Source organism: Gigantopelta aegis, chromosome 6 (assembly GCF_016097555.1).
Source record: "Gigantopelta aegis isolate Gae_Host chromosome 6, Gae_host_genome, whole genome shotgun sequence".
In the NCBI taxonomy this organism is placed as follows: domain Eukaryota; kingdom Metazoa; phylum Mollusca; class Gastropoda; order Neomphalida; family Peltospiridae; genus Gigantopelta; species Gigantopelta aegis.
The window spans coordinates 5366623-5381508 of NC_054704.1; the positions used below are offsets into that span (position 1 = coordinate 5366623).

Below are 14886 nucleotides of genomic sequence, written 5' to 3' on the forward strand. Positions count from 1 at the left end.
ATGGCGGCAGGGGAGATTTCTCCCTCAATTTTAGCTAGTTTAGTTTTTATTGTATTTGTTAGTGTGACAAATGCACAAGTGTTAACGCCGCCGTATTTTAACATAGCACAAGGTAGAAATATAACCGCGACTGCAACATGCGGGGTTCCAAACGTCGAACTTTACTGTCGATTGACAGGAGCCACGGGTTACAAAGAAGCGGCGAGCCGGGAGGTGATACAGGGCCAGCTGTGTGACTACTGCAATCCTTCCAACCCCAGTCAGGACCATGGACCCGAATTCGCCATTGATGGAACTCAGAGCTGGTGGCAGAGTCCGCCTTTGTCGAGAGGGATGCAGTTCAACGCAGTCAACCTCACAATCCACCTGGGTCAGGTACGTCCACCCCGCCACCCCCAACCCCAACCCCAACCCCAACCATAAAGTAACCACCCCCATTCCTACAAAGCACCATATAAAGCACACAACATACCCAAGGTACATGCCATAGTCTCTGTGTCTGTCTCTTTCGCTTTTTTTTTTTTGAGGGTGGGATTTAGCTGGGTCAGTTGAGTGCACATTTGAGGTGCTTGTGTCGTAGGATCGAACCACCTAGCTGGATCCATTCAACTGATTGGTTTTTCCCCCCCCGTTCCAACAAGTGTGCAACAACTGGTTGGAAAGCGCATATAAAAGATCCCTTGCTGCATTAGAAAAAATGCAACAGGTTTTCTCTGATGACTACAAGACATAATTACCAAATGTTTGACATACAATAGCCGATGATTAATTAATCAATGTGCTCTAGTGGTGTTGTTATACAAAACAAACTTTTCCTTTTCCTTTGGGCATCTCTCTTTCATCATGCCTCATCAGGGTTTGCATGCATCCTGATCAATCATAGAAAGAACTTAAACATTTTCACACTAGAAAGTTACAAAAAATCGGCTAACCTGGAAAAGTCCCCTCCTCTTTGCCCTCCCTCCCCTCTCTGCCTGCCTGTCTGTCTGTCTGTCTGTCTGTCTCTCTCAAACTCTTTCTGGGGCGGAAACTATCCCAGTTGGTAGAGCAATTGTCTAAGATGCTTTAGATGCATAAGTGAAACTCTTTAGTGGACCTCTTCTTTGACTGGATTTTTTCCCATGCCAACCAGTGCCCAATGACAGGTGCACATGAAGGCTCCTTTGCTGCTAAACGGAAAAAAAATAGCTGGGTTTCCTCAGAGACTGTCAGAATTACTAAATATTTGACACCTAATACAAACTGTTATATATATATCCCCCTCCCCCCTCCACCACCCTTCCGAGCCAACAAAAAACAACCCCATCCCATCCAAAAAAATCTACAGATTGGTGACCAAGTTCATACATTTTTAATATCTAATAAGTTGGCCATTAACATTACACTTGTCATATAAAATACATTTGTAACATCTAATAAGTTGGCCATTCACATTACTTAGTCATAAAATACATACATTATAATATCTATAAGTTGGCCATTCACATTACACTTTGTCATATAAAATACATTTTACACCATTAAAGAGACTGTCCTGAGTCTGTTGCCAAAGATCTTGCTGATTTTTAGTGCTTGTATTAGGCCAAACTTCATTTTATTCCATTTATACATTCTTGTCATTCATAAAGAGCAAGAGTGAGACGTAGCCCAGTGGTACAGCGCTCGCTTGATGCGCGGTCGGTGTGAGATCGATCCACGTCGGTGGGCCCATTGGGCTATTTCTCGTTCCAGACAGTGCACCACGACTGGTATATCAAAGGCCGTGGTATGTACTACCCTCTCTGTGGGATGGTGCATATAAAAGATTCCTTGCTGCTAATCGAAAATAGTAGCTCATGAAGTGGCGACAGCGGGTTTCCTCTTTCAATATCTGTGTGGTTCTTAACCATATGTCTAACGCCATATAACCGTAAATACAATGTGTTGAGTGCATCGTTAACTAAAACCTTTCTTTCTTTCATGAAGAGGACATTATTGGGAGAGCAAATCCAGTTTGGGCTACTTACAAACATTAGAACGACCAGAAACACACTGAATATAGAAACACAACACTGATATTCTAAACAAGTGTATGATTTTAGTTGTTAAAATATTTTATTACTTGGAAATATCTTACAATGGCAGAAAACTACCCCTCTCCCACAAAACACTTTATAATTTGACCTCCAAAACACTTTCAACTTATATATGTACATGATATTTTGAAAAGAAAGGTGGGGGAGGGAAATGGTATACACTAAAGACTTATTGTTAATTTTATTCATTAATCTTGTAGATAGCATCCTAATGGTCACACAGTTTGGTCCACAGTTTAAAATTGTGATACATTTTTTTAAACAATATATTTTAAATATTGTTGTAATATCTTAATTTATTTGTACCAAAAATGTGAATATTTTAAAAACAATTTCTGAGCATTTCATCTTAAAAGTCTGAAGATTCAGAAGTAATAAAGTGATTATCTGGGGCACTGTTTCTGACTGTCTGGCACCATTTCCTGACCTGGCACATATTTCACCGGTTGCCATGGTAACTGGTAACTCTAGATGTCTGCCAAGATGAGAGAGATAGATCTCAGTGAAGTGGGAACTGTGTTACTTAGTGCATGGGCTGAGAGTCTTCATGGTGCTTCAAGTCTGGCTGGTAACAGGAACTAAAACTTGGTCATTCATGACATTCCTGTACTATAAACTGTATTAAAGGGACAGTCCTGACTTTACAACCATTGTAAAATGTTTGCGACCAATAGTCTTTTCGATGAAGTAATATACAAATTAAATACATGTTCTTATTTAGAATATCAGTGTCTGTATTTACAAGTTATTTGTTGTTCTAATGCTTGTAGTAGCCCAAACCAGACTTTACCTCCCAATAATTTAGAAAAAATATATATCACAAATTAAAAGTAAAAACCCAGTACCACAAACATTAGTATACGACCGCAAAAACTATCGATATACAGGCACTGGTATTCTAATAAGAAAATGAATTTAGTATGAAATAGTTGTCACCAACAAGGCTTTGTTATTACAAACATCATACAATGGCTACAAACTGAGGACAGTCCCTTTAACTGATGATAATGAAAAGAGGAGAAAAATGTTGGCCATGCATACTATTATTGTGAAGAAGGCTCTTCTACTCCAATGTGAGCATTGTCAGTGTGTACTGACAGAGTGCTGGAAAAACACAAAAAACTAAAACTTTTTAAGGTGTATGCCAGCCACCCACAACTTATTGTGATATTCTGGTTTAAACTTTTGATACAAATGACGCTACACAGGCTGTACACAGAATTGTCACTTGTTATTCTGTGTGGCATTCCCATGTTATGTCATAGGAATATGTTTGACTGGATTAAAACCCCGACATATGACAATTGATGTAATAATATAATTAGATGTGTATATGAAGTTAAATTACTAATAAAAGATGTATATCCTCCATACATCTACCCACAATGTATTGTGATATCAGGGCTCAAAACTCGCCAAAAGATATGGTGGCCCAAAAAATAATAATGGATGTTGGCAAATTAAGTTAAGTGAACCATGAACCACAAGCAAGATTTTAATGTGGAATAAATATATGCAATACAAATATTAATAGTGGCTCATATGTTATAGCTCTAAAGAAGTTAATATTTGGGCGACTAACGCCATTATTTTTTAATAATTAAGTTGCCCAAAAGGGTCATTGGTCGCATTTGGCGACCTGGCCACAGGCCGTTTCGAGCACTGGATATATTTAGGTTTAGATACAAGCAGGCCATACTGGTACATTGAACTGTTGTCATGGATACAGGATGTTCCCGTTTTACTTCACAGCTCTAGATATGATTGACTGGATTATAAATGGACATGACTATTTATATTTAATAATTATATATTTGAAAATAAAATTGTAATAAAACTTTAAAAGGTGTATGCCCCATGATGCTATCTACCCACCCACAAGTTAAATGTTGATATTCAGGTTTTGATACAGGCTCTACACAGACTACCAAGAACAGTTGTCATACAGGAAAATTTTTCTTCAAGGAAAATAGATGTTTAACTCCAAACAGTATTTGCCACTGTCCCTGTCTATTTAAAGGTTCAGACATGTCCACCATAGTGTTCGAAATAAGCACTTGTCCGTTTGTCCTGTCAAGTGAAAATGTGCCTGGACAAACACAAATTTTCAATGCAGTTTCATTTTGAACTATGAAAAACACCGTCCTTGCACTTGTATGAAACAAACCATTTGTTTGGACAAGTAAAAATATTGGCGGACAAGTAAATTTCTCAATGTACTTGGAAGAGTTTCGCTTATTTCTATCACTCCAGTGCAAAACGGGGAGAGGTGTAAATTGTTCTTACCAATAATTGTGGTCAAAACGGGGAGGGGTGTAAATTGTTCTTACCAGTAATTGTGGTCAAAACGGGGAGAGGTGTAAATTGTTCTTACCAGTAATTGTGGTCAAAACGGGGAGGGGTGTAAATTGTTCTTACCAGTAATTGTGGTCAAAACGGGGAGGGGTGTAAATTGTTCTTACCAGTAATTGTGGTCTTATTTCTATCACACCACCATGGGCTCAGTCTCATGACATCTGATGCAGAGTCCAGTGCAAAACGGGGAGGGGTGTAAATTGTTCTTACCAGTAATTGTGGTCAAAACGGGGAGGGGTGTAAATTGTTCTTACCAGTAATTGTGGTCAAAACGGGGAGGGGCGTAAATTGTTCTTACCAGTAATTGTGGTCAAAATGGGGAGGGGTGTAAATTGTTCTTACCAGTAATTGTGGTCAAAACGGGGAGAGGTGTAAATTGTTCTTATCAGTAATTGTGGTCAAAACGGGGAGAGGTGTAAATTGTTCTTACCAGTAATTGTGGTCAAAACGGGGAGGGGTGTAAATTGTTCTTACCAGTAATTGTGGTCTTTTTGCCAAACAGTTCCAACTCATGACATTTTGCCTATATCTTTAGTTGAAACTTAAATACAAATAAATTTGGATTCTGGGATATCATTATCTGTATGTTACCATTATCACCAGCCATTGCACATATGTTTCCAAACTAAGCTTGTCTGCCCAAATGACATTCATTACCTTTTCAGGCTGAACTCAATTTCTGTGACATTATTTCTAAAGAATTTTATTAACCTGAGTTCTTCATTTCAATTTACAAATACAGTGCAACCTGTCTTAAATTGGACCCAGCACAAACCAGAATCCTGTGAAAAGCTGCCTTGTTTTATGGTACTGAATTTCCTAAATTCTAAAACTCAACCCTCTAAACACTGTCTAAATTGGATAAATGTTCGGTGCCCAGTGTGACTCGCCTTAGATAGGTTTCACTGAGATCACTACACAATTCTGAAATGTTACATAATATTAGTAGTTGCTAAGACATTTTAAATTGACTAACCACTGTTGCTAATCAAAATGTTAAAAACAAAGTTTTCCCTGCAGAATCATTCTTCATTTTAAAGTGACCTGTTGAACTAGTCAGTATAGCAAGTGTTTGTTTTGTACACAGAGAGAGTCAAGAAAGAACTATCGACCAGCGTGGCACAAGTGACATGCACTATTTAACGTGGCACAAGTGACATGCACAGGTGTAAATCTCTTCCAGAGGACTAATTCATTCCTGTACAATCACTTAATGAAGAGGTGTCATGTAGCTTAATGTGAGAGCACTCGTTGAGGTGTCATAGATTGCAAGGTCTAACCCCCTCAGTGGATTTGGGTTTTTTCTGTTGCAGCCAGTGTCCCATCACTGGTATATGAAAGGCTGTTGTAAAGTCCTGTCTTTAGGAAAGTGCATATATATCCATTTTGAATAAGGGAGGGAAACCTGTATTTGTTTAACATCAAATGTGTTGAGTGTGTTGTTCAATAAAACATTCCTACCCTCGGCCATGGTTTGTGATATATCACCAACAGCAGTATTTAGACACAGCATCCTGCAAATTAAGTTCAAAGCAAGTTAATGCATCAAAAAGATATACAGCAGAATGATATGTCATTGAATGAAAAAATTATGTGATTGATCTGTCCTAAATGGTCAAGGATTAGCAAGCATTCTGGATATTGCAGATTTAATGATTTTATTATTTTTACTTTTAGACCCCCCAAAAATTATACTAAAAAAATCAAGGAAAAATTATTGTAATTACTGCATTAAACAAGTCCTGTTGGTTGTTAAGAAGCTACATGGTGTTTTTGTTCATATTTTGCATTTAGTTTTAAAAATAAATTTACTTAAAATTAAAAAGTCTGGCTTAATATGCAGTATAATGGGGTATTTGTGAACCAGACAGTGAGTTTCCTCTGTTCAGCATGGAATCTCAACAGGAAATTCTTTCAAGTGCAATTTCCGTATAAAACTTACCAAGCATATTGTATGACAAGTCGTGTGGTCTAACTTCTGTTCAGCTTGTAATGTACATATATTATATATATACATGCACATTTTATTTTGCAATGAAAAGAAAGTAGTTAAAAATAGGCATGACATAACTACATGTTTTACATTGTGCACTAACTACAGAGTTTGTAATTAAACTAAATGCAGATATAAGGAAATGTTTGTGTAATGACGCATCAGCACATTGTTAATCATCGACTGTTAGTAATGCAGTGAATGTAGGATGTGGTTCAGTGATAGAGCACTCGTGTAATGGGTGGTAGAATTACCCACCATCATGGGGGTTGGGGGAGGGGTGGTGGAGGTAGACTTAGTAATGCAGTAAATGTAGGATGTGGTTCAGTGATAGAGCACTCGTGTAATGGGTGGTTCAGTGGTGATGGGTGGTTCAGTGGTGATGGGTGGTTCAGTGGTAATGGGTAATTACCCAGCCACATGGTGTTTGTATATGTGTGGGTGTGCACTGTGTTAGTCTGTTATTTGTCCAACAGTTACAATTTAATATTGCATTGTTAATGTGTAAACATGGGCATTGTATGGATGTGATATGGAGTTTGGTATGGTATGGTGTATGTATATATGGTATAGTGTATGGTTAGGTATGGTGTATGCTATGTTATGCTATACCATTCAGAGACATCAGAAGTGATATGGTGAGGAAATATCACTGCCATCTGCTACTTTATAATTCATTCATAAAAGCAGAATATATCTGAGATTCATAAAAATTTGAAATCCACAAATAAGAAGAAAACCTACAACACCTTCTGAATTTAGCAGTAACTATAACATGGCTTTTCATATATGTATGCCATCCGAAATATATTTTATATTATCATCTTCTCCAGAATTATGTTGGTAATCTTCATGTTGTAGTTTAGGTTGTGTGTAGCAAAATGGGAAAGATTGGGTACCGTGAATATCATTGTGGGGAATTCCAGGTCCATCTTGCTAGGTTATACCCTCCACCACATTGGGTGTCAATTAAACTGGAGTTGAATGAATGTGATGAACATAAGGAAAGGTTAAAATAAGTTCAGCAGACGAGCGTTTTTTGTTTGTGATTGATGATGGATGCAGAAATTGTACATATGGAAAGTCATTTTAAGGCATCACTTGTATACATTCCCTTAGGACAGCACATACCATGGCCATTTGTATAGCAGTTCTTATTATAGCTAGTGCACCATGACTGGTATATCAAAGGCCATGGTATGTGCTATCCTGTCTGGGAATGGTGCATATAAAAGATCCCTTGCAACTAATGGAAAAAATGTGGGTTTTCTCTTTACGATTAAATGTCAAAATTACCAATTTTTTTTACATCCATTAGCCAATGATTAAAAAAATCAGTGTGCTCTAGTGGTGTCTTTAAACAAAATAAACTTTAACATGTGATATAGCAGTCATAGGGCACCCTTTGTGACAATTCCTAGATGTATATGTATGAATATATTCTACAAGTGTTCATAGGTTAAGGATTATTTAAGCACATCATTTTACTCAACTGATACAAATGATTGAGTACGGGTTGAAAAGTTTAAAGCTTTCAGGTTGTGTGGTGGGCTGGCTGATGACAGACCAGACTGACTGTAGAGTTAATCCCGGTGGATGGAGACTTACTGTTGAACCACACTGGACAATTTACCATGGGCAGAAAGTATGTGCCATGTTTGCTGATGTCCAATTAGAAAATTGTACTGGGTCACTGTCTGGAAACTCTCATTGTTTAACTTGTGCTGGAGGTTACTTAGTTCATGACCACGCACACAGAAGCTGTTTAAATTATGCTGAGTAATCATGTTACTTTAGCTTCATAATTAGTCTCGCCCTCTTTTATGAAGCCATTTTTTTGTTTTTTTGTATAGTTATTTGTCACTGATAACAAGAAGAATTTGTCACATGCTATGCTGTCTTGAAGCCAGTTTTTAAATTAGATTAACTCGGACAGTAGCAGATAATGAAACTGGACTGTGAAATATTCAAATGTAAACCAACTTGATTGTCAAGTTTAGACCAGTTCAGACATCGTAGTATTCAATTTCATACAGTTAAATTCCCATTATGTTCATTACAATTTAGTAGCAACATCAGTGTTCATTTCATCAATGTAACAATTTCGTCATCAGTGAATGTTACATCCTTATATCCGTTGATGTCAGTTTAGGTTACACACCACCATTAATTACTCCATGCAGGTCAATACAATTTCTATGTCAGAATATATTCTGTGAAGAATACAACACTATCGAGGGTCATGTGACAGTTGTTATTAGTTAGTATTACACGTTACTTCAAATCAATGGGTTATTTAAATACTACAGAGGCCAACCTACGTGTAATCAAAGAAAGATTTCAAAAAGCACATCAGAATTTTGAAGTATTTTTTTTTTATGAGGAACTATTTCCTAAACGGACTATATTAAGCTGCTACAGCAAAAGTAAAGTTTGTTTTATTTAATAATGCCACTAGAGCACATTGATTTTTTATCTTATCATCGGTTATTGGACGTCAAACATGGTCATTCTGACACTGTTTTTTAGAGGAAACCCGCTGTCGCCACATAGACTACTTTTTTACGACAGGCAGCAAGGGATCTTTTATTTGTGCTTCCCACAGGTAGAATAGCACAAACCATGGCCTTTGTTGAACCAGTTATGGATCACTGGTTGGTGCAAGTGGTTTACACCTACCCATTGAGCCTTGTGGAGCACTCACTCAGGGTTTGGATTCGGTATCTGGATTAAAAATCCCATGCTTCGACTGGGATCTAAACCCAGTACCTACCTGTAGACCGATGGCCTAACCACGATGCCACCGAGGCCGGTCTGCTACAGCAAGTAACAACACGACAAATGGTGGTGTGTTGCCATTATATGGTACTTTGTATTATTGAGTATTGTGTAAGAACCAAAAGTGGAATTCAAAATAAAATGTGATCTTCTTGTCTTTTCATTAATACATGTTTCAAATTTAATTATAAGGATTACAAGTCTGTTATTTCTTTTAAATTCATCGGGGTATAAACAAAACAAAAAGCATGGCAAACTTTTGTGGGAATGACTTTGCCAATTCACAGTTTATATGGGGTTTTTTGTTCATACTGTGATAAATCTAAAAGAAATAACAGGCAATCCTTAAATACGTGATTTTCATGCTTTTATCCAATTCTATTAAGGTTCAAGCACACTGTCCTGTGCACACACCTCAGCTATCTGGTCTGTCTGTCCTGTGCACACACCTCAGCTATCTGGTCTGTCTATCCTGTGCACACACCTCATCTATCTGGTCTGTCTGTCCTGTGCACACATCTCAGCTATCTGGTCAGTCTATCCTGTGCACACACCTCATCTGTCTGGTCTGTCTATCCTGTGCACACACCTCATCTATCTGGTCTGTCTGTCCTGTGCACACACCTTAGCTATCTGGTCTGTCTGTCCTGTGCACACTCCTCAGCTATCTGGTCTGCCATGGGCACACATCTCAGCTATCTGGTCTGTCTGTCCTGTGCACACACCTCAGCTATCTGGTCTGTCTGTCCTGTGCACACACCTCAGCTATCTGGTCTGTCTGTCCTGTGCACACACCTCAGCTATCTGGTCTGTCTGTCCTGTGCACACACCTCAGCTATCTGGTCAGTCTGTCCTGTGCACACACCTCAGCTATCTGGTCTGTCTATCCTGTGCACACACCTCATCTATCTGGTCTGTCTGTCCTGTGCACACATCTCAGCTATCTGGTCAGCTATCTGGTCTGTCTGTCCTGTGCACACACCTCAGCTATCTGGTCTGTCTGTCCTGTGCACACACCTCAGCTATCTGGTCTGTCTGTCATGGGCACACATCTCAGCTATCTGGTCTGTCTGTCCTGTGCACACACCTCAGCTATCTGGTCTGTCTGTCCTGTGCACACACCTCAGCTATCTGGTCTGTCTGTCATGGGCACACATCTCAGCTATCTGGTCTGTCTGTCCTGGGCACACATCTCAGCTATCTGGTCAGTCTGTCCTGGGCCTTGCTTTACAAAGCTATCTTAAAGCTAAGATCACCTTACAGGCTTAACTATCTTATGCAGTTAAGTTGATCTTAGTGTTAAGATGACCTTACATACATAACTATCTTATGCAGTTAAGTTGATCTTAGCTATTACAGCTTAGTGGGTGGGAGTCGGTAAGGGCATACGAACCCAGTATCTACCATTCTTAATACTGCTAGTGTAACAACTCGGCCACTCAATGCAGATATTCTTACTACCAGTAGTCTTGCCTTACTACCTACAGTAGTCTGTGTTCTACGGATACTGTCGCCTTACTACCAACAGTAGTCTGTGTTCTACGGATACTGTCACCTTACTACCTACAGAAGTCTCGCCTTACTACCTACAGTGGTCTGTGTTCTACGGATACAGTCACCTTACTACCAACAGTAGTCTGTGTTCTACGGATACTGTCACCTTACTACCAACAGTAGTCTCGCCTTACTACCTACAGTAGTCTCGCCTTACTACCTACAGTAGTCTGTGTTCTATGGATACAGTCGCCGTACTACCAACAGTAGTCTCGCCTTATTACCTACAGTAGTCTGTTCTACGGATACTGTCGCCTTACTACCAACAGTAGTCTCGCCTTACTACCTACAGTAGTCTCGCCTTACTACCTATAATAGTCTCGCCTTACTACCTACAGTATCCGTAGAACACAGACTACTGTTGGTACTAAGGCAAGACTACTGTTGGTAGTAAGGTGACAGTATCTGTAGAACACAGACTACTGTTGGTAGTAAGGTGACAGTATCCGTAGAACACAGACTACTGTTGGTAGTAAGGTGACAGTATCTGTAGAACACAGACTACTGTTGGTAGTAAGGCGAGACTACTGTTGGTAGTAAGGTGAGACTACTGTAGGTAGTAAGGTGACAGTATCCGTAGAACACAGACTACTGTAGGTAGTAAGGCAAGACTACTGTAGGTACTGTCGCCTTACTACCTACAGTAGTCTGTGTTCTACGGATACTGTCACCTTACTACCTACAGTAGTCTTGCCTTACTACCTACAGTAGTCTGTGTTCTACAGATACTGTCGCCTTACTACCAACAGTAGTCTGTGTTCTACGAATACTGTCACCTTACTACCTACAGTAGTCTGTGTTCTACGGATACTGTCGCCTTACTACCAACAGTAGTCTGTGTTCTACGGATACTGTTGCCTTACTACCTACAGTAGTCTGTGTTCTATGGATACTGTCACCTTACTACCTACAGTAGTCTTGGCTTACTACCAACAGTAGTCTGTGTTCTACGGATACTGTCGCCTTACTACCTACAGTAGTCTTGGCTTACTACCAACAGTAGTCTGTGTTCTATGAATACTGTCACCTTACTACCTACAGTAGTCTGTGTTCTACGGATACTGTCGCCTTACTACCAACAGTAGTCTGTGTTCTACGGATACTGTTGCCTTACTACCTACAGTAGTCTGTGTTCTACGGATACTGTCACCTTACTACCTACAGTAGTCTTGCCTTACTACCAACAGTAGTCTGTGTTCTACGGATACTGTCGCCTTACTACCTGCAGTAGTCTGTGTTCTACGGATACTGTCGCCTTACTACCTACAGTAGTCTGTGTTCTACGGATACTGTCGCCTTACTACCTGCAGTAGTCTGTGTTCTACGGATACTGTCGCCTTACTACCAACAGTAGTCTGTGTTCTACGGATACTGTCACCGTACTACCTACAGTAGTGTCGCCTTACTACCAACAGTAGTCTTGTGTTCTACGAATACTGTCACCTTACTACCTACAGTAGTCTCGCCTTACTACCTACAGTAGTCTCGCTTTACCTACAGTAGTCTCGCTTTACTACCAACAGTAGTCTGTGTTCTACGGATACTGTCGCCTTACTACCTACAGTAGTCTCGTCTTACTACCAACAGTAGTCTGTGTTCTACGGATACTGTCGCCTTACTACCTACAGTAGTCTGTGTTCTACGGATACTGTCACCTTACTACCTACAGTAGTCTGTGTTCTACGGATACTGTCACCTTACTACCTACAGTAGTCTGTGTTCTACGGATACTGTCGCCTTACTACCAACAGTAGTCTGTGTTCTACGGATACTGTCACCTTACTACCTACAGTAGTCTGTGTTCTACGGATACTGTCACCTTACTACCTACAGTAGTCTTGCCTTACTACCTACAGTAGTCTGTGTTCTACGGATACTGTCACCTTACTACCTGCAGTAGTCTGTGTTCTACGGATACTGTCACCTTACTACCTACAGTAGTCTTGCCTTACTACCTACAGTAGTCTGTGTTCTACGGATACTGTCACCTTACTACCTGCAGTAGTCTGTGTTCTACGGACACTGTCACCTTACTACCTACAGTAGTCTTGCCTTACTACCTACAGTAGTCTGTGTTCTACGGATACTGTCGCCTTACTACCTACAGTAGTCTGTGTTCTACGGATACTGTCACCTTACTACCTACAGTAGTCTTGCCTTACTACCTACAGTAGTCTGTGTTCTACGGATACTGTCACCTTACTACCTACAGTAGTCTGTGTTCTACGGATACTGTCACCTTACTACCTTCAGTAGTCTGTGTTCTACGGATACTGTCACCTTACTACCTACAGTAGTCTTGCCTTACTACCTTCAGTAGTCTGTGTTCTACGGATACTGTCACCTTACTACCTACAGTAGTCTTGCCTTACTACCTTCAGTAGTCTGTGTTCTACGGATACTGTCGCCTTACTACCTGCAGTAGTCTGTGTTCTACGGATACTGTCGCCTTACTACCTACAGTAGTCTGTGTTCTACGGATACTGTCGCCTTACTACCTGCAGTAGTCTGTGTTCTACGGATACTGTCGCCTTACTACCAACAGTAGTCTGTGTTCTACGGATACTGTCACCGTACTACCTACAGTAGTGTCGCCTTACTACCAACAGTAGTCTTGTGTTCTACGAATACTGTCACCTTACTACCTACAGTAGTCTCGCCTTACTACCTACAGTAGTCTCGCTTTACCTACAGTAGTCTCGCTTTACTACCAACAGTAGTCTGTGTTCTACGGATACTGTCGCCTTACTACCTACAGTAGTCTCGTCTTACTACCAACAGTAGTCTGTGTTCTACGGATACTGTCGCCTTACTACCTACAGTAGTCTGTGTTCTACGGATACTGTCACCTTACTACCTACAGTAGTCTGTGTTCTACGGATACTGTCGCCTTACTACCTACAGTAGTCTGTGTTCTGCGGATACTGTCGCCTTACTACCAACAGTAGTCTGTGTTCTACGGATACTGTCGCCTTACTACCAACAGTAGTCTGTGTTCTACGGATACTGTCACCTTACTACCTACAGTAGTCTGTGTTCTACGGATACTGTCACCTTACTACCTACAGTAGTCTTGCCTTACTACCTACAGTAGTCTGTGTTCTACGGATACTGTCACCTTACTACCTGCAGTAGTCTGTGTTCTACGGATACTGTCACCTTACTACCTACAGTAGTCTTGCCTTACTACCTACAGTAGTCTGTGTTCTACGGATACTGTCACCTTACTACCTGCAGTAGTCTGTGTTCTACGGACACTGTCACCTTACTACCTACAGTAGTCTTGCCTTACTACCTACAGTAGTCTGTGTTCTACGGATACTGTCGCCTTACTACCTACAGTAGTCTGTGTTCTACGGATACTGTCACCTTACTACCTACAGTAGTCTGTGTTCTACGGATACTGTCACCTTACTACCTACAGTAGTCTTGCCTTACTACCTACAGTAGTCTGTGTTCTACGGATACTGTCACCTTACTACCTACAGTAGTCTGTGTTCTACGGATACTGTCACCTTACTACCTTCAGTAGTCTGTGTTCTACGGATACTGTCACCTTACTACCTACAGTAGTCTTGCCTTACTACCTTCAGTAGTCTGTGTTCTACGGATACTGTCACCTTACTACCTACAGTAGTCTTGCCTTGCTACCTACAGTAGTCTGTGTTCTACGGATACTGTCACCTTACTACCTACAGTAGTCTGTGTTCTACGGATACTGTCGCCTTACTACCTACAGTAGTCTGTGTTCTACGGATACTGTCGCCTTACTACCTACAGTAGTCTGTGTTCTACGGATACTGTCACCTTACTACCTACAGTAGTCTTGCCTTACTACCTACAGTAGTCTGTCTTCTACGGATACTGTCACCTTACTACCTACAGTAGTCTGTGTTCTACGGATACTGTCACCTTACTACCTACAGTAGTCTGTGTTCTACGGATACTGTCACCTTACTACCTACAGTAGTCTTGCCTTACTACCTTCAGTAGTCTGTGTTCTACGGATACTGTCACCTTACTACCTACAGTAGTCTGTGTTCTACGGATACAGTCACCTTACTACCTACAGTAGTCTGTGTTCTACGGATACTGTCACCTTACTACCTTCAGTAGTCTGTGTTCTACGGA

The 14886-nt window shown here is 40.4% G+C and overlaps 1 protein-coding gene across 1 annotated transcript in view; it reads left to right on the forward strand.

Moving 5' to 3' along the window:
• The window catches only part of LOC121373933 (laminin subunit alpha-like), a 127571-nt gene continuing 112685 nt past the window's right edge, over window positions 1-14886 (forward strand). The window contains exon 1 of the mRNA XM_041500760.1: window positions 1-375. Coding sequence (XP_041356694.1) covers window positions 1-375 — 375 coding nt within the window. The remainder of the gene's footprint in view (window positions 376-14886) is intronic.